General features: G+C 43.0%; 1 protein-coding gene across 1 annotated transcript in view; it reads right to left on the bottom strand.

The window, feature by feature from the left end:
- Nucleotides 1-19,292, bottom strand: part of LOC124775174 (chaoptin-like) — a 165,040-nt gene that overhangs the window by 115,673 nt on the left and 30,075 nt on the right. The window contains exon 2 of the mRNA XM_047250013.1: nucleotides 1,116-1,263. Within this exon, the coding sequence (XP_047105969.1) occupies nucleotides 1,116-1,263 (148 nt within the window). The remainder of the gene's footprint in view (nucleotides 1-1,115; nucleotides 1,264-19,292) is intronic.

A 19,292-nucleotide genomic window follows, 5' to 3' on the forward strand; every position in this document is an offset into this window, starting at 1 on the left:
GATTACTTAATGCTGTATGAGCGGCAGGGAAATGAGTACCTATTCAGAATCATCACAGGCGATGAGACACAGGTGTACCACTATACCCGAGAATCTAATCAAATTTTCTCTGCCTCGTGACGACTGGGTGCTGTGTGCTGTCCTTAGGTTAGTTAGGTTTAAGTAGTTCTAAGTTCTAGGGGACTGATGACCATAGATGTTAAGTCCCATAGTGCTCAGAGCCATTTGAACCATTTGAATGTAATAAATGAGTTCGAAGGTTCCCAATTCACCAGAGAAGAAAAAAATTCGAAGTGTCTTCCTACGCTGGAAATATGGCTACAGTGTTCGGCGTTGCGAAAGATGTGATTCCCCTTGATTTCCCCCAGCTCGGATCAAGCAATGCGACCCACTCCTGTGACATCCTCATGGAACTTACGTCCGCCACTCGACGAAAGAGACCAAGGGTCTTTTTTCGCTCTTGGAGGACAATGCCAACCCACACACAGCAAGGCTGATCCCAGACCACTGCCCCGATCTGGCCCCATCAAACTTTCATCTGGTCCCTGCGTTGAAAACAGCACTCTTGGACTATCACTTCCAAACCAATGCTGTGGTGGAGCAAGCTGTGTGACAGTTTCTTGCACTGTAGGGCACTAAGTTTTACCAGAATGGTTTCTTCCAACCGATCACTAACTGCGGCAAATGACTCAATGTCGGTAGCAGACTATGTAGAGAAATATTTGAAGATATGTAGTCCATGATGATGTCTTGTTTTTGGTATGAAAGATTCATTGTGAAGAAAAGGGACGAAACTTACTTCGGGAACGTCCCTCGTGATAAGACCTGCATAATTTGTAAGTGATGGTGATAGAGTGTGCTGCATACAGTCGTCTGCCTTTGTGCAGGCTGCTTGTGCACATGCCAGGTGGTGATACTGTACTCATCGTCAAAGATGAGTTATTGCCACCTTCTAGGCCTTGCACCTCCCTAGCATATCAGGCCGCATGTGCACATGACATTTCTAGCTCCTGATGCTGTCACAGTTCTTTTCCTGCAGTTCGCCCCCGTTTAGCAAAATCACCCCGTGCAAGGCGAGCAGGCTACTGTGCAGAAGAGGCGTGCTGGGTACTGACGAGAAGGCCCTGGGCGCGACGGCGAGCAGGCTGTTGCTCATGAGGCGCAGCGACTCGACGCGTGCGCCGCCCAGCGCGTCCGCCTCCAGCACGCCCAGCCCGGAGCCCACCACGTCCACGTGCGAGATGGTGCTGCCCGCGGGCAGCTCTGCAACACGGCGACACACAATGCATCAGGCGCGCAGCAGAGTACAGGCTGTTTACACAAATTTGTCACAATAAACTTACTGGTCTCGAAACGTTACGCATACCACCAAGCCGAGTTACACTAATGGCCATTAAAATTACTACACCACGAAGATGACGTGCTACAGACGCGAAATTTAGCCGACAGGATCAAGATGCTGTGATATGCAAATGATTAGCTCTTCAGAGCATTCACACAAGGTCGGCGCCGGTGGCGACACCTACAACGTGCTGACATGAGAAATATTTCCAATCGACTTCTCATACACAAACAGCAGTCGACCGGCGTTGCCTGGTGAATCGTTATTGTGATGTCTCGTGGAAGGACGAGAATGCGTACCACCACGTTTCCGACATTGATAAAGGTCGGATTGTAGCCTATGGCGATTACGGTTTATCGTATCGCGACATTGCTGCTCGCGTTGGTCGAGATCCAATGACTGTTAACAGAATATGGAATCGGTGGGTTCAGGAGGGTAATACGGAACGCCGTGCTGAATCCCAACGGCCTCGTATCAATAGCAGTCGAGATGACAGACATCTTATCCGCATGGCTGTGACGGATCGTGCAGCCGCGTCTCGATCCCTGAGTCAACAGATGGGGACGTTTGCAAGACAACAACCATCTGCACGAACAGATTGACGACGGTTGCAGCAGCATGGGCTATCAGCTCGGAGACCATGGCTGCGGTTACCCTTGACGCTGCATCACAGACAGGAGCGCCTGCGATGGTCTACTCAACGACGAACCTGGGTGCAAGAATAGAAAAACGTCATTTTTTTCGGATGAATCCAGGTTCTGTTTACAGCATCATGATGGTCGCATCCGTGTTTGGCGACATCGGGGTGAACGCACATAGGAAGCGTGTATTCGTCATCACCGTACTGGCGTATCACCCGTCGTGATGGTATGGCATCCCATTGGTTACACGTCTCGGTCACCTCTTGTTCGCACTGACGGCACTTTGAAGAGTGGTCGTTACATTTCAGATGCGTTAAGACCCGTGGCTTTACCCTTCATTCGATCCCTGCGAAACCCTACATTTCAGCAGGATAATGCACGATCGCATGTTACAGGTCCTGTACGGGCCTTTCTGGATACAGAAAGTGCTCGACTGTTGCCCTGGCCAGCACATTTTCCAGATCTCTCACCAATTGAAAACGTCTGGTCAATGGTGGCCGAGCAACTGGCTCGTCACAATACGCCAGTCACTACTCTTTATGAACTGTGGTATCGTGTTGAAGCTGTATGGGCATCTGTACCTGTACACGCCATCCAAGCTCTGTTTGACTCAATGTCCAGGCGTATGAAGGCCGTTATTACGGCCAGAGGTGGCTGTTCTGGGTACTGATTTCTGGATCTATGCACCCATATTGCGAGAAAATGTAATCACATGTCAGTTCTAGTATAATATATTTGTCCTATGAATACCCGCTTATCATCTGCATTTCTTCTTGGTGTAGCAATTTTAATGGCCAGTAGTGTACTTTACAGACATTTTTAATGTTTTCGTGATTTTACAAAGTTTCATTACTTAAATAACTAATAAGAAAGAGTTTTCGTATGCCATCAAGTTTCTGAAGGTCAAGAACAACTTCAGGAAGAGTGAAAATCAGGTTTATGTCATGTCATGAACAAAGAACATTGCTTCTAAAGCTACCCCGTCCAAAGAGGAAAGGAAAGAAACTAGAAATCTGAAGTGATGTGACACATTTTAAAGCTTTATAGACTTCTCGGAAGGTATTACAAGAATAAATGGAATATACCGAGTCACTCCAGTTTTACGTTTTTATAAAGTAAACTGAAAACAATGTTCCTGCTGTGCCTAGTGCATTACTTCCTCATTTTTCACTTTTATAGAACTTCTATAACAGCGTGAGGCACCACTAACACTAATTTCAGTTCAATAAAGATTGAATACTGACATAAGTGATTGCAGGTGTTCTCCAGACATCAGAAACCCTCTTCGTAGTATCCTAAGTTCATCATGCAGACCCACAATGTGCTGCTAATTGATTTCGGAGAAATCTTCAACATGAGGTCATAAAAATGTGAATGTTGTATCACCTGTCATCTTTACGTATTTATCTCTCATCAAAAGGTATCATTTTTACTATTTTTCCAACACAGTTCTATATTTTCTTCTTTTCTGCCTGTGTTTGCATGTAACAGAATGTTTAATGATCTTGCTTTGGTGTGGAGCCACAGTCATCTAAAACTTTTTGAAAGATATAGCCGCCATTTGACTGTACAACAGGTTTCATTCCCCAATCTAGATCTCGGCCTAAGGTAACACCTCATAATGGCCTAAGGCCGAAATCAACACTCATGCTCATAAATTAAGGATAAAGCTGATACATGGTGAAACAACGCTCTGGTGGGCGGGTTGCGGGCTTAAATCACCTCGGGGTATGACCATGCAGTGCGTTTGACCCGCGGTCGTCACACGGTAGTGCTGGCAGCAGTCCACATACGCAGAGGTGTGTTGGTGCATGTCAGATTATGGTGCAGCGAGTAAGTGTGCAGACGTTTTCAGACGTGCTAATGGTGACTGTCTGTTGAAAATGGCTCAAAGAACACATATTGAAGCCGTTATGAGGGGTAGAATGCTAGGGCAGGTCGTAGCACGGGCCCTCCGTGTGTCACAATGTGCGATCTCAAGATTATGGCAACATTCCAGCAGACAGGAAAGCTGTCCAGGCGCTATAGTACGGGACGTCCACAATGTACAACACCACAAGAAAACCGATATCTCACCATCAGTACCCGCAGATGGGCACGGAGTACTGAACGTAGCCTTGCTCGGGTCCTTACCGCAGCCCCTGGAACAGTTGTCTCTAGACACACAGTCTACAGACGATTGAACAGACATGGTTTATTCGCCCGGAGACCTGCACGCTGCATTACACTGACCCCTGGTCACAGGAGAGCCCTTAATGTGCAGGAAACAGTGGCGTTTTGTAGCACATGTATTTCGGGACGGGTTTCTCAATTTATCACCAATACTATGGACTTACAGATCTGTATCGTGTGTGCTCCCTATGTGCCTACGTTATTAGCGTCAGGTTTGTGTAGTGCAAGTTGTGTGGCACTACATTCTGCAATTATCCTTAATTTATGAGCATAAGTGTAGATTGTCGAATAAAACCTGTTGTTCACTCAAATGGCGGATATAGCTTGAGTAATATTGCCCGAATGAAGCATGAGTCATACACCTTTCGTTGTTTCCTGCTTGCGAGTAACATGCTTCCACAGAAAGAAGTTTCCATTTCCTGAGGCCTTACTGAAGTACATTTCATAAAAACAAGGATAAAAACTACAACGTAATTATGAATCAGGCAACGTAAAATACGTCATAAAGGTACTTCAGTCCAGTTAACGGCATTTATCATCCAGCAGGATGATGTACTAACAACACAACCATGATTTTCCTATCAGTAAAGTTCGCTGTGTCTTTCCCCAGTAGTCACTTTACTCAGTACTTCCAAGACCGACCACTTGCAGCTCGCATTAGAACTTAGTAGGAACGGTGTAAAGTAGCGCAAGTTGTGTAAGGTAGACCCAGTTGACGATACTTAAGAAGGGATCACTGAAATTTACTGTTAGATTAAAGTGTATGCCAGCATTGACTAAAATTATTATTAAGAAATTTTATATATTTGTTTCAACTTTTTAAAGTAAAGCGATGCGAAGGCGCTTAGACATAGCACGAGCATACAAATGAGTAGACACAAGACCCAACCAAATAGTAATTCACAAAAAAGGTAGTTTTTTTTCAGGTTTGAGAAGTGTGCGTATAATGCTGCATGTCCATGATGTCAATTCTTGAGAGTAGCCGGTGGTGGTGCATTATGACTGAGGGTTGCTAGGTTATTTCATTCGTTCTCTTGGTGCATTTTTCTTCAGAGGATTTCATACACTGTCCTGCTGCTCCTTCGTGAGGACGGAGACCTCTCCATGGTGGTTTACGCAGTCTATGGTTACCTATCTTTGCTTAAAATGTAAATTCATGGGTCGCAATGTTTTAAGGCTATGGTTAATGCTCAGTTGTCGTTTCGAAGCCTGAAGCCTCCAAAGTGTTGAGTGAAGTTCACGCACTCTTAGCGCCGTGTAGCTCTTTATCTCTAAACTGGTGAACAATCTCTGCCCCCCGGATACCGGAAAACTGGCAGTGGAGTTCGCAATTTCGGCCAAACTCTCCCACCGTGTGACAAGTCCCACCTACGTGACACTCGCCATTTTTGACATACAGAGCAATCTAGCGGCTGATTGCGCCAATTTGAAGTTTTGGAAAGAAGTCCGGGAAGTTTCGGCTCCTGGCTGCAAGAGGGAGAACAGTTTACACGTGGCATCCGCCTCAACTGCAAGTGCCTACACGTATACAAAACGTACTGTGAGTTGTTTGTGAGCTAACGTGATTGATGCAGTATTTTCTTCATTATATCCAGTGGTTCTGAGAAACCTGGCATCTACAAAATGCAACCTTTGGCAATCTGGTCTGATTTTCACCAAGCATTTGTGGCCGTTTATGTTAGGTACCCAACAATCTGAAACTACTGTTTTTCAAATTTTACTGTTCTACGACATTTATGTAACGTATTTTCGCGTTCATTGTAACGGAAATGGTTTCTGGTGTAGTACCGAGTAGATGAAAGGTGGGTAGTAGGCCACATAAAAATTATTGACCGGAACTATTGCGTAAGGTCTTGGATGATGAGACGAATTAAACCACCACAGCTCGTCAGGCTAACAAAAGATGTGGAATATGCTGACGAGACGGGAGAAACACCAATACCAGCCATGACTTAAGTAGGAAAATTCTGGAAGTAACCCAATCGTCTTTATGTTGTGTGATGTAAGGCACACAGAATTGTTCTCCTAATTAATCCACCACATGATACCACACCAGGTGTCTCTATCGCCGAGCTGAAGTAGTGAAGTTCCTTGTTCACTATCTTTATCATTTCGTGTGTGTGTGTGTGTGTGTGCGTGTGTGTGTGTGTATGTGTGTATGTGTGTGTGTGTGTGTGTGTGTGTGTGTGTGTGTGGTTTCCTGTTCTTACGACAATCATTTGATTTGTTTTTAAGATTTCTATTGAAAAGTTTATTTTTTGAAGTGTTGTGATCATGCGCCAGTACATAAAATGGTTAACCTCACGGGAAGCTAGGAAGTCGGGCTAATTAAAAGTAACTTTCTTTGGTTATCGATTAAATAACATCTTTGGATGTTTATCATCAGGCTTAACTATGACCATACATTATAGTGAATACTACCAAAGAAAATGTGTTAATAAAAAACGAGCTAAAGAAAAACTAGAGTCTCCTGTGATTTCGAAGAGAGTATCATAGGAAGTGAAACGTATATTGGGTTATCTCTAGACAATAATAGTAATAATAGTTTATTGCATTTTAATATTAAAGAGAATATTGAAGAAAATAATATTAAAGAGAAAAGATCGTGCTGTGTTAAATGAACCCTGAGATTTTCGAATGAATTAATTCGGCGTACATGTGCGAATCCCAAAGAAAGCAGGTGTCGGCAGGTGCGAAAATTACCGAACTATCAGTTCTATCAGTTTAATAAGTCATGGCTGCAAAATACCTACACGATTCCTTTACAGACGAATGTAAATACAGGTAGTGCCGACCTTGGGGAAGATCAGTTTGGATTCCGTAGAAATGTTGGAACACGTGAGGAAATACTGACCCTACGCCTTATCTTAGAAGATACATTAAGGAAAGGCAAACTTACGTTTCTGGCATTTGTAGACTTAGAGAAAGCTTTTGACAATGTTGACTGCAATACTAGCTTTCAAATTCTGATGGTGGCAGGGGTAAAACACAGGGAGCGAAAGGCTACTTACAACTTCTACACAAACCAGATGGCAGTTATAGAGGGGCTCGAAAGGGAAGCAGTGATTCAAAAGGGAGTGAGACATGTTTGTAGCCTATACCAGATGATATGCAGTCTGTACATTGAGCAAGCAGGAATGGAGACAAAAGAAAATTTCGGAGTAGGAATTAAAATCCATGGAGAAGAAATAAAAACTTCGAGGTTCGCCGATGACATTGTAATTCTGTCAGAGACAGCAAAGGACCTGGAAGAGCAGCTAAACGGAATGGACAGTGACTTGAAAGGAGGATATAAGATGAACATCAACAAGAGCAAAACGAGGATAATGGAATGTAGTCGAATTAAATCGGGTGATGCTGCGGGTATTAGGTTAGGAAATGAGACGCTTAAATTAATGAATGAGTTTTGCTATTTGGGGAGCAAAATAACTGATGATTGTATAATTAGAGAGGATAGAAAATGTAGACTGGCAATGGCAAGGAAAGCGTTTCTGAAGAAGTGAAATTTGTTAACATCGAGAATAGATTTAGGTGTCAGGAAGTCTTTTCTGAATGTATCTGTATGGAGTGTAGCCATGTATGGAAGTGAAACATGGACGATAAACAGTTTAGACAAGAAAATAATAGAAGCGTTTGAAATGAAGTACTACAGAATAATGCTGAAGATTAGATGAGTCGATCACGTAACTAATGATAAGATAAAGAAAAAAATTCGGGAGAGGAGAAATTTATGGCACAACTTGTCTAGCAGAAGGGATCGGTTGGTAGGACAAATTCTGAGGCAACAAGGGATTACTCATTTACTATTGGAGGGAAGCGTGGAGGGTAAAAATCGTGGAGCGAGACCAAGAGATGAATTTACTAACCAGATTCACAAGGTTATCGGTTGCAGTAGATACTGGGAAATGAAGAAGCTTGCAATGGATAGAGTAGCATGGAGAGCTGCATCAAACCAGTCTCTGGACTGAAGACCACAACAACCATGAGCTAAACAAAACCAATGATTTTAGTTCATTTTGAAACACAAATCGGTTAGCTAGTAACTGTTAATGAGCATCTTTGGCGGCAACCGCTAAATAACGCAGCTATCCGATGGTAATAATTTGAATTTAAGCTTACTGATCAACAAATATTGACTGCAGTGACAGATAGTGTCGTGTCAGCTCGCTTTCATGTAACTCGACGATGTGAAGAATTCTGGCTCGGCTCAGAAAAATGACGTTACACTTTCGCTGATCGTGGAAATGTCAGTAGGCAGCAATAGGAGGCGTCACGAATGGCGCCCAACGTGGGTTTCGAAAGTATCAAACAAATCAACAGTAAACACTTTATACATCTGACTTAGTGAGTTATTTAGTGACTGTGTACGAACGATGTAACTATTCGTGTAAAGTAGTTCGTGTTACATGTTCACTGTCTTAGAGAAACTACACGCTGAGTTACAGTGAAGTGAAAGCGTTAGACGTGTCTGAGGGAGTCAGACTTACAGATGTTACAAATGAAACAAAACCCAAGTACGTATCGAAATTGACACGGCGAGGTGGCCTTAATAATCGGTAGTTAAACTTCGAGTCGCAGTTCATTGTGCTTCAATTAAATATGTTGTAACAGCTGGTGGATGGCTACTGCAAGTTTCCTCGCGTTGTCGTAATGATATTGCAGCCTAGACAGTATTTGTGTGTTGCGTATCTGTAGTTCTGTTAGTGTTGATTGGTAGTAATCTGCAGTATCTGACCATGTCCAAGAAGCCCTATAGGTTGAAATCTAATGTAGAGGATATGAACGAAGATATGACTAAGGAGGAGAAAACAGAGATGGATGATAATAGGCTAGAAAACGTATTCCCTGAACAGATGAATCGAGCAGCAGAATTAGAATAATCGAATGTGACCGGAATAAACTCGTTTTCGGCAGAAACGACTGGAAGTAAAAACGTAGGAGTGCCGACACCCAATAGCGTTTCCATTGTACGACCTAGCAGTATGGGTAAAGCTAGAAATGAAGTGGGGGTGGATGCTTTGTTTTACTTTTCAATTAAGTTGAAGGAGAAAGCTGATCAGGAACGGGAGGTACAAGGACAGAAATACAGGGAAAATGGGATAAAAAGGTTCGAGAATTTAAGGAGAAGATATTAAAAGCTAATCGGCAACGGGAGGTACAAGAACGAAAACACAGGGAAGAAACTGATCAGAAAGACCGAGGATTGAAGGAGGATATTAAATAGGCGAATAAATCGCGAGAGGCTCAAAATAGACGATAGGCTGCCTCAGGATCTCGAGACACTGAAACTGGACTTCAAGTCAGGAAGTAGTAAACATGATATCTTACAGGGATCGGTAAATATCTTAGAGAAGCATATGGAAGAGATATGTAAAGAGCACTCTGCCGTGTCAGACAGAATAGATGATCTACCGATCAAAGTAAAAGTCTCACAGCTATTAAGCCAAGAGTATATTTAGAACTGATTAATGGGTCAGACGAAAAAGACTGAGGAAGAAATATGAGAGTGGATAGTGACCAAATCAGAGGAGGTACGATCTCAACTACAGAGCGCTCTAGAGTCAGTTAGTAAATCGATCAAATAGGAATCATCGATACCCGTAAACACCGAAAACGTAAAAGAATTTAAAGCCGAGGTTCAGAATATTAAAGAAAAGTTAATCTCAGAAATTCCCGCTTGGCTTAATCAAGTCAACAATTGATTATTGCGTACGGACAGCGAGTCAACAGACCTAAAATAGCTGGCTAGATAGTCCGATCAACGCTCACCGATCAATCCAAAGATAAAGAAAAAGAGGTGCAACGGCAGCCGGAAAAAATCGGTTTGCAGTAGCGAAGACTCAGATTACGGCAATCGACATTTTGACCATCGGAGTGGAACAGTATACTTACAATCAGGCGGTTCCATATGTTTTCAACATAGAAAACTTCTGTTCACCAATTGGTGCTGATAAAAAAGTTTTAAAATCTGTTTCCTAAATCCTGGAATGAGCGGACAAAATTCAGTTTATAGTATCGAAAACCAGTGGTGAGGTCTCGCTATGGGCACCTGAGGTAGCTAAGACTTGTACGGCGTGCTGCGAATTTGAAAACTTACGTATTGCGAAATAGTGATCGAAAAGTAAACAAATAAGAAACGAGATTTATGGTATAGGATTATACAACCCGAAACAGTATTTCGAAAGTACATAAATAAGACCCGATACTGGGGTGAATCCATGAACCATATGGAGGTTTAAGAGTTCTGAAAGGGGAATTATCAATTCATCTGCGAGAGAAATTATTTACTGTACCCGACGATAACTTAGATCGATTCCTGTCAGTAGTATACTCGCTAAAGGTAATCCAAGAGGAAGCTAGCAGTTCGAAAAGTCAGATATATGATGCTAATGCGTACAATGTATACCGCGGTAATTGTTGCAATGATAAACATCGAAAAGTAAACTCGCAATATAATAACAATAATACGAATATTGTAAATTTTCACAACAATAATCAGTGTAGTGGCTGTCATTCGAGGAACAGAAGGTCCATTTCACTTCATAATCAGCCGGGTAACGGCAATAAAAATAACGGTGCTATGCACAATAATAATAATAGGCATTGTGGCCAGAGACCGAACGACAGTAACAGCGGTTCAATCAACTACACAAGGAATGAAAAAAGTAACGATCGTAATATGCCACCGGAGAACGGAGGATAATAACGTGAGACACGTCCAATGGGGTATCCCATCGACCGTTCCTGGACAGCGTCTGCAAACGTAATAAAGACATCAAGGCAATACATGCCACCTCAAAAAATAAACTGAAAACAGACCGTGTAAGAAGACTTGAGGTTCAGAACTGTGAAGTACGAGAGGCAGTTATAGAGGAAGAGAATAATGGCTCAAATGGGTCTGAGCACTATGGGACTTAACTTCTAAGGTCATCAGTCCCCTAGAACTTTGAACTGCTCAAACCAAACTAACCTAAGGACATCACACACATCCATGCCCGAGGCAGGATTCGAACCTGCAAACGTGGTGGTCCCACGGTTCCAGACTGTAGCGCCTAGAACCGCTCGGAAGGAATAATGAAAGGACAACTGAATCGACAGACGAGAGATAGACTCTTTAGTCTTCCAGAAGTGGCTGAACGTAAAGAAGAAGTCGAAAACGTCATTGGAAGTAAGAGTGCTAAGATAAAACGATGAGATGGACTTTCGAGAGGAATTACTAGAAAATCGGAGTGGACGTAGAATAAAACCTATTGAAATGTACAAGCAATGGTCGAAGTTCTAATAAATAACGAACCTATAAATATTCTGCTCGATAATGGAGTGATTTTTATTGTGTTGAGCGTTTGTCTGTTTAAACAATTGAATAGTAAGCAAAAACTGCCTGTGTTGCCAGTTGCAAATAGTACACTGTCAGGTGCGTTGAGTACTCATTCCATTTCTGTGAAGGCTCAGGCTACACACTACACTACCTTATCCGTGCATCCGGGGCTAGGATTTTCTGAGGGACAAAAATGCACTAATTGATCTTTTAAAACGGGTATGTACTCTAGCCATTGACGGGCGAATTATTGTTGTGAACCTGTTGAGGAAATGGGAACTGCATGTCAGATTCTTCCAGAGAATAAATATTAATGATTTAGGTGCCAATATATTGTATGTAAATGACAATTGTGGACTAAGTGGTTCACCAACGGACAACTCATCGGACGTTGAAAACGTTATCTAGAAAAAATAGTCGAGTCTCAATACTTAGTTGAAGTACAGCGGAATTAATTAGCTAGCTTGGAAGTCTTCGATTAGAAACCTGATATGATCAAGGATTGTGATAGATGTCTACTTAATCAAACTTATTGGAAAGCCTCATTCCTTGGACTTGGGAGGGGTGTATGTTAAAATTAGACGTAAAGTATATTAAACATATCAGGATATCATGCAGAATCGTCGACATTTGAACGTATATTTACTTTAACAGATTTCTTCGCATTTATGCTGCAACGCCACAATATAAGTGGATAGAGTAGGTGTCAGTCTTTGAAGAGACTGACGATAACATGTAGCAATCATTCACTAGGCACCAGGCATAATATACAATACGCCCGAAAATAATGGGTGGATTAAAACGTTACCGATCTTGGTTGAGTCATACAAATATACGAAGTCGTTGTTCGACGTGTGTGAATCACAAAAGCATGCTGAGGAAGGCCAAATTCGATCGTAAATTGGGTAGAACTGTGACGTGTACCATAGGCGATAATGTCCTACTAACAAAACACTGTAAGTCATCGACTCTTAAGAGGTTAAACAAGAAATGGTAACATGTTTACGACGGACCTTATCCGATCATTCGCATTCCGCATGATGGAAGCTATTTGTTAGCTAATGTAGATTATGGGGGGGGGGGGGAGTTAACCAAGGGATTGGAAGAAAATTAACGTATGGAACCTTTAGTCACAGTTAATGGAATTCAATATGAGAATATTTACCTACGTAATTTTGTATACATTATAAAACATTAAAATTTATTGTTTTAATAATGTTCTGATCTTAGTGGATATAAATATATTCTTCGTTTAACAGTACAGTGGTTAATGACATTGTAATTTATTAACACTTGGTTCCGCAACTGTTGGAGTACTTCGCATCTAACTGTTAGGGAACACAAGCTTTAAATTAAGAACAAGTACGATGGGTTATCGACTTTATTTGCATATTAAATTGTCGCGGTGTTTGTTAAACAGTGAAGTGTCAATTATATCAATAGAGGTGTGCCCGGAACTGAATAGGACAGCATCTCGGCATAACCTGCTGAAATAAAAGTGACTTGAGCCTTGAGAATACTTTTTTTTTAATTTGTGGTAAGGACTATGGGACCAAACTGCTGAGTTCCTTGGTCCTTAGAGCATTGAGAATAACTGTGAAACAATGAAACATCGCATGTGCAAACACTTAGTGTCTAATACTAGTGTGAAATTGCATGCCGCGAACTATAAGAGAGGCTAAAAGACTGCGTACATTAGTATACGGAAGTACTAATGAATGACGAGATGCGTTTGAAGTTCTCTAACGCTATAGATACAGCAATAAGGTCTCGCTTCCCACGCCCGGGTTCCCGGGTTCGATTCCGGCGGGGTCAGGGATTTTCTCTGCCTCGTGCTGACTGGGTGTTGTGTGCTGTCCTTAGGTTAGTTAGGTTTAAGTAGTTCTAAGTTCTAGGGGACTGATGACCATTGATGTTAAGTCCCATAGTGCTCAGAGCCATTTGAACAGCAATAACGAATAGTGCAGTAGGCAGTACAGTTGAAGAGGAATGGACATCTCTAAAAAGGGCCATCACAGAAATTGGGAAGGAAAACATAGGTACAAAGATGGTAGCTGCGAAGAAACCATGGGTAACAGAAGAAATACTTCAGTTGATTGATGAAAGGAGGAAGTACAAACATGTTCCAGGAAAATCAGGAATACAGAAGTACAAGTCGCTGAGGAATGAAATAAATAGGAAGTGCAGGGAAGCTGAGAAGAAATGGCTGCAGGAAAAATGTGAAGACATCGAAAAAGATATGATTGTCGGAAGGACAGACTCAACAAACAGGAAAGTCAAAAGAACCTTTGGTGACATTAAAAGCAACGGTGGTAACATTAAGAGTGCAACGGGAAATCCAACGTTAAATGCGGAGGAGAGAGCAGATAGGTGGAAAGAATACATTGAAAGCCTCTATGAGGGTGAAGATTTGTCTGATGTGATAGAAGAAGAAAGAGGATTCGATTTAGAAGAGATAGGGGATTCAGTATTAGAATCGGAATTTAAAAGAGCGTTGGAGGACTTACGGTCAAATAAGGCAGAAGGGATAGATAACATTGCATCAGAATTTCTAAAATCATTGTGGGAAGTGGCAACAAAACGACTATTCACGTTGGTGTGTAGAATATATGAGTCTGGCGACATACCATCTGACTTTCGGAAAAGCATCATCCACACAATTCCGAAGACGGCAAGAGCTGACAAGTGCGAGAATTATCGCACAATAAGCTTAACAGCTCAATCATCGAAGCTGCTTACAAGAATAATATAGAGAAGAATGGAAAAGAAAATTGAGAATGCGCTAGGTGACGATCAGTTTGGCTTTAGGAAAAGTAAAGGGACGAGAGAGACAATTCTGACGTTACGGCTAATAATGGAAGCAAGGCTAAAGAAAAATCAAGACACTTTCATAGGATTTGTCGACCTGGAAAAAGCGTTCGATAATATAAAATGGTGCAAGCTGTTCGAGATTCTGAAAAAAGTAGTGGTAAGCTATAGGGACAGACGGGTCATATACAATATGTACAACAACCAAGAGGGAATAATAAGAGTGGACGATCAAGAACGAAGTGCTCGTATTAAGAAGGGTGTAAGACAAGGCTGTAGCCTTTCGCCCCTACTCTTCAATCTGTACATCGAGGAAGCCATGATGGAAATAAAAGAAAGGTTCAGGAGTGGAATTAAAATACAAGGTGAAAGGATATCAATGATACGATTCGCTGATGACATTGCTATCCTGAGTGAAAGTGAAGAAGAATTAAATGATCTGCTGAACGGAATGAACAGTCTAATGAGTACACAGTATGGTTTGAGAGTAAATCGGAGAAAGACGAAGGTAATGAGAAGTAGTAGAAATGAGAACAGCGAGAAACTTAACATCAGGATTGATGGTCACGAAGTCAATGAAGTTAAGGAATTCTGCTACCTAGGCAGTAAAATAACCAATGACGGACGGAGCAGGGAGGACATCAAAAGCAGACTCGCTATAGCAAAAAAGGCATTTCTGGCCAAGAGACGTCTACTAATATCAAATACCGGCCTCAATTTGAGGAAGAAATTTCTGAGGATGTACGTCTGGAGTACAGCATTGTATGGTAGTGAAACATGGACTGTGGGAAAACCGGAACAGAAGAGAATCGAAGCATTTGAGATGTGGTGCTACAGACGAATGTTGAAAATTAGGTGGACTGATAAGGTAAGGAATGAGGAGGTTCTACGCAGAATCGGAGAGGAAAGGAATATGTGGAAAACACTGATAAGGAGAAGGGACAGGATGACAGGACATCTACTAAGATATGAGGGAATGACATCCATGGTACTAGAGGGAGCTGTAGAGGGCAAAAACTGTAGAGGAAGCCAGAGATTGGAATACGTCAAGCAAATAATTGAGGACGTAGGTTGCAAGTGCTACTCTGAGATGAAGAGGTTAGCACAGGAAAGGAATTCGTGGCGGGCCGCATCAAACCAGTCAGTAGACTGATGACCAAAAAAAAAAAAAACATTAGTGAACAAGAATAGTGATTGCTGGGAATAAAGTTTAATGAGTGACATTAATGGAAATTATATTCATACGTCGTGATTATATATCATGTCTGTATGTGTTCTTTATGTTGTTCATTCGTCAGTCCGGAGCTTGTGTGGAGCCATCTTACCAGTCACTGAGGCCGCATCCCAAACAATCTGAGGGATTGCTGCAATTATCTAATAGGGTGAGTCATCTTTTGGGTGCGCGGCTCTAGAAATTGTAATACGAGCTACGAAACGTCCGATGACATAGGCGGAGGGCGACGACCTCGGGAGATCGTTCGCCTTGCAAATGTACAGGCGAAGACTGAACGAGAAAACGAGAAACGTTGGTCTGAAGTTCACCACTCGAAGGCGTTACATAAGAATATAAATGTCCGTTGACGTCAACCGGAAATTTGATCGTATATTTAGTAAAGAACATCACGGAGGTCTGCAAACAGCATCGGTACAAATCAGACGAGGCTTTGAAGAAAAAGGAGTCCCTGTCGCAGGAGGCCTGCAGCTGTAGGCAATCCGAAGAACGCATTACGAAGCTTAACAATAGAGGCGCGGAGTCGGTGAATGGAAATTGAAGGGCACGAAAAATCTAAAATCACACATCGTATGGAGTAATCATCAAAGAAGCTATGCGATGTGTGGGCGAAGAAGATCCACTGTTACGATGGGCATATAGCAGAATATAAGGAAAGAAAACTTAGATCAAATAATGGAAATGTTGTGCTGCTTAGCCACTGAAGAGGTGGCACAACATACACAATCATACAGAATTAGATTTTCACTCTGAAGCGGAGTGTGCGCTGATATGAAACTTCCCGGCAGATTAAAACTGTGTGCCGGACCGAGACTCGAACTCTGGACCTTTACCTTTCGCGGGCAAGTGCTCTACTCCCTATGTAGGTCGGTGTCAACAAAATGTTTTCGCATTCGGAGGAGAAAGTTGCTGATTGGAATTTCATGAGAAGATTCCGCCGCAATGAAAATCGCCTTTCTTTGAATGATATCCAGCCCAAAGCCTGTATCATTTCTGTGACACTCTCTCTCATATTTCGCGATAATACAAAACGTGCTGCCCTTCGTTGAACGTTTTCGATGTACTCCGTTAGCCCTCTCCGGTACGGATCCCACACCGTGCAGCAGTATTCTAAATGAGAACGGACAAGCGTAGTGTAGACAGTCCCCTTAGTAGACGTGTAACATTTTATATGTGTCCTGCCAATAAAACGCAGTCTTTTGTTAGCCTTCCCCATAACATTTTCTATGTGTTCCATCCATTTTATATTGTTCATAATTGTAATTACTATATACACTCCTGGAAATTGAAATAAGAACACCGTGAATTCATTGTCCCAGGAAGGGGAAACTTTATTGACACATTCCTGGGGTCAGATACATCACATGATCACACTGACAGAACCACAGGCACATAGACACAGACAACAGAGCATGCACAATGTCGGCACTAATACAGTGTATATCCACCTTTCGCAGCAATGCAGGCTGGTATTCTCCCATGGAGACGATCGTAGAGATGCTGGATGTAGTCCTGTGGAACGGCTTGCCATGCCATTTCCACCTGGCGCCTCAGTTGGACCAGCGTTCGTGCTGGACGTGCAGATCGCGTGAGACGACGCTTCATCCAGTCCCAAACATGCTCAATGGGCGACAGATCCGGAGATCTTGCTGGCCAGGGTAGTTGACTTACACCTTCTAGAGCACGTTGGGTGGCACGGGATACATGCGGACATGCATTGTCCTGTTGGAGCAGCAAGTTCCCTTGCCGGTCTAGGAATGGTAGAACGATGGGTTCGATGACGGTTTGGATGTACCGTGCACTATTCAGTGTCCCCTCGACGATCACCAGTGGTGTACGGCCAGTGTAGGAGATCGCTCCCCACACCATGATGCCGGGTGTTGGCCCTGTGTGCCTCGGTCGTATGCAGTCCTGATTGTGGCGCTCACCTGCACGGCGCCAAACACGCATACGACCATCATTGGCACCAAGGCAGAAGCGACTCTCATCGCTGAAGACGACACGTCTCCATTCGTCCCTCCATTCACGCCTGTCGCGACACCACTGGAGGCGGGCTGCACGATGTTGGGGCGTGAGCGGAAGACGGCCTAACGGTGTGCGGGACCGTAGCCCAGCTTCATGGAGACGGTTGCGAATGGTCCTCGCCGATACCCCAGGAGCAACAGTGTCCCGAATTTGCTGGGAAGTGGCGGTGCGGTCCCTTACGGCACTGCGTAGGATCCTACGGTCTTGGCGTGCATCCGTGCGTCGCTGCGGTCCGGTCCCAGGTCGACGGGCACGTGCACCTTCCGCCGACCACTGGCGACAACATCGATGTACTGTGGAGACCTCACGCCCCACGTGTTGAACAATTCGGCGGTACGTCCACCCGGCCTCCCGCATGCCCACTATACGCCCTCGCTCAAAGTCCGTCAGCTGCACATACGGTTCACGTCCACGCTGTCGCGGCATGCTACCAGTGTTAAAGACTGCGATGGAGCTCCGTATGCCACGGCAAACTGGCTGACACTGACGGCGGCGGTGCACAAATGCTGCGCAGCTAGCGCCATTCGATGGCCAACACCGCGGTTCCTGGTGTGTCCGCTGTGCCGTGCGTGTGATCATTGCTTGTACAGCCCTCTCGCAATGTCCGGAGCAAGTATGGTGGGTCTGACACACCGGTGTCAATGTGTTCTTTTTTCCATTTCCAGGAGTGTATTTAGTTGAATTTAGTGCCTGTAGATTTCACTTATTTATTGTGTAACCGAAGTTTAACGAATTCATTTTAGCACTCATGTGGGTGACCTCACACTTTTCGTTTTTTAGGGTCAACTGCAAATTTTCGCACCATTCACATATCTTTTCTAAACAGTTTTGCAATTTTTTTTTTATCTTTTGATGACTTTTTTAATCGATAAACTACAGCGTCAATTGCAAAGAACCTACGACGGCTAATCATATTGTCTCCCAAATTGTTTATATAGATAAGGAACAGCAAAAGGCCTATGATACTACCTTTTACGAACGCCAGAAATCACTTCGGTTTTACTCGATGGCTTTCAGTCAATTACTACAGGACAGGAAATCACAAATCCAGTCACATAAGTGAGACTATATTCCATAAGCACGCAATTTCACTACAAGCCGCTTCTGTGGTACAGTGTCAAAAGACTTCCCAAAATCCAGAAATACGGAATCGATCTGAAATCCCTCGTCAATAGCACTCAACACTTCATGCGAATAAAGAGCTAGTTGTGTTTCAGAAAAACGATGTTTTCTAAACCCATGTTAACTGTGCGTCAATAGACCGTTTTCTTCGAGGTAACTCATAATGTTCGAACACAATATATATTCCAAAATCCTGCTGCATATCGACATTAATGATATGGGCCTGTAGTTAAGAGGATTACACCTACTAACGTCCTTGAATATTGGTGTGACCTGTGCAACTTTCCACTCTTTGGGAACGGATCTTTCGTCGAGCGAACAGTTGTGTATGATTGATAAGTATGGAGATAATCTCTCATCATACTCTGAAAGAAACGTAATTGGTATAGAGCCTGGATCAGAAGCCTTGCTTTTATTAAGTGATTTAATTTGCTTCACTACTCCGAGGAGATTTACTTTTACGTTACTCATGTTGGCAGCTGATCTTGATTCGAATTCTGGAATATTTACTTCATCTTCTTTCGTGAAGGCATTTAGGAATGCTTTGTTTAGTAACTCTGCTTTGGCAGCACTGTCTTTGATAGTATCTCAATTGCTCTACGCAGAGAAGGCATTAATTGTTTCTTGCCCCTA

This window comes from Schistocerca piceifrons, chromosome 2 (assembly GCF_021461385.2).
Source record: "Schistocerca piceifrons isolate TAMUIC-IGC-003096 chromosome 2, iqSchPice1.1, whole genome shotgun sequence".
Lineage (NCBI taxonomy): Eukaryota > Metazoa > Arthropoda > Insecta > Orthoptera > Acrididae > Schistocerca > Schistocerca piceifrons.